Genomic DNA, 1026 nt, shown 5'->3' with positions numbered 1-1026 from the left:
AAAATTTAAAGTGACAGTTGCGAAGCCGAGCTCTACAATCTTTGTCTCCATCCTCTCTGCCTACGCAAAATGGAAGCTTTCGAACAGGTTACGTTCACCCATCAAAATGCCTCAAATCGATGTGATCTCATGAAATGCGATGACTGCAAGACATGCACAAAATAAAATTGGCGAAAATTCTTTAGAAACTTTCAAGCAACTGCAAATGCCGTGTTGAACATGAATGTAAAATGTGGAAGCATACACAAGGCATACGAGTTGTTTGACAAAATGACTCAACGAAGTGTTGTCTCATGGACTGCTATGATTGTTGCATATGAACAAAATAGCCTTGTGGAAAACTCTTTAGAGATTTTTAAGAAAATGCAGTTGGCAGATGTAGAGCTCAACTCAGCAACCTTTTCCAGCATCCTCCCTGCGTGCACCAAAATGGGAGCCTTGGACGAGGGTATGGAAATCCATCGAAAAGTATTTGAAGATGGATTTTCTTCAGATGTTATAGTTGTGACAGCCTTGATAGACATGTATGCAAAATGTGGAAATCTACAGAAGGCACATGAATTGTTTGACGGTATACCTCAACAAGATGTGGTTTCATGGACTGCAATTGTCGCTGGATATGCACAGAATGGGTTTGTTGATAAAGCTTTGGAGATATTCAAGCATATGCAATTTTCAAGTCCAAATTCAACAACTTCTGCCAGCGTTCCTCTACGCCAGTACTAAGGTTCGGAGTAGGCTGTGAACGTCCATCATCGAATGACTTAGTTGCTATTACCTTGGCCGATATGAATGCAAAGTGTGGAAGAATATAAAAAAAAATGAATGAGTTGTTTGAGTTGCAGAGTGCGCAAAATGGAGATGTTGAAAAAGATTTCAAAACTTTCAAACAAATGCAATTTGCAGAGGTAATGTCGCATTTCCCAATCATTTCGTAGGGCTCTTCACGTCTTCATAGCAATGTATGGTCATGCACTAAAGCATCTTCAAAGGAAAAACATCAAAGAAATGTGGTCTCATGACAAC

The 1026-nt window shown here is 39.7% G+C and overlaps 1 protein-coding gene across 1 annotated transcript; it reads left to right on the top strand.

The window, feature by feature from the left end:
* Positions 1-219: 219 nt before the first annotated feature.
* On the top strand, positions 220-726 carry LOC131873961 (pentatricopeptide repeat-containing protein At2g33760-like). Its single transcript, XM_059217150.1, has one exon. The coding sequence runs from the start codon at positions 220-222 to the stop codon at positions 724-726; it is 507 nt and encodes a 168-aa protein (XP_059073133.1).
* The last annotated feature ends 300 nt before the right edge of the window (positions 727-1026 follow it).

This window comes from Cryptomeria japonica, chromosome 3 (assembly GCF_030272615.1).
Source record: "Cryptomeria japonica chromosome 3, Sugi_1.0, whole genome shotgun sequence".
NCBI lineage: Eukaryota > Viridiplantae > Streptophyta > Pinopsida > Cupressales > Cupressaceae > Cryptomeria > Cryptomeria japonica.
This window is presented reverse-complemented; position numbering and strand designations above follow the sequence as displayed.

Excerpts from the sequence above, each read along its gene's own strand:
- LOC131873961 (XM_059217150.1), top strand. The coding sequence starts at position 220 with ATGAATGTAAAATGTGGAAGCATACACAAGGCATACGAGTTGTTTGAC.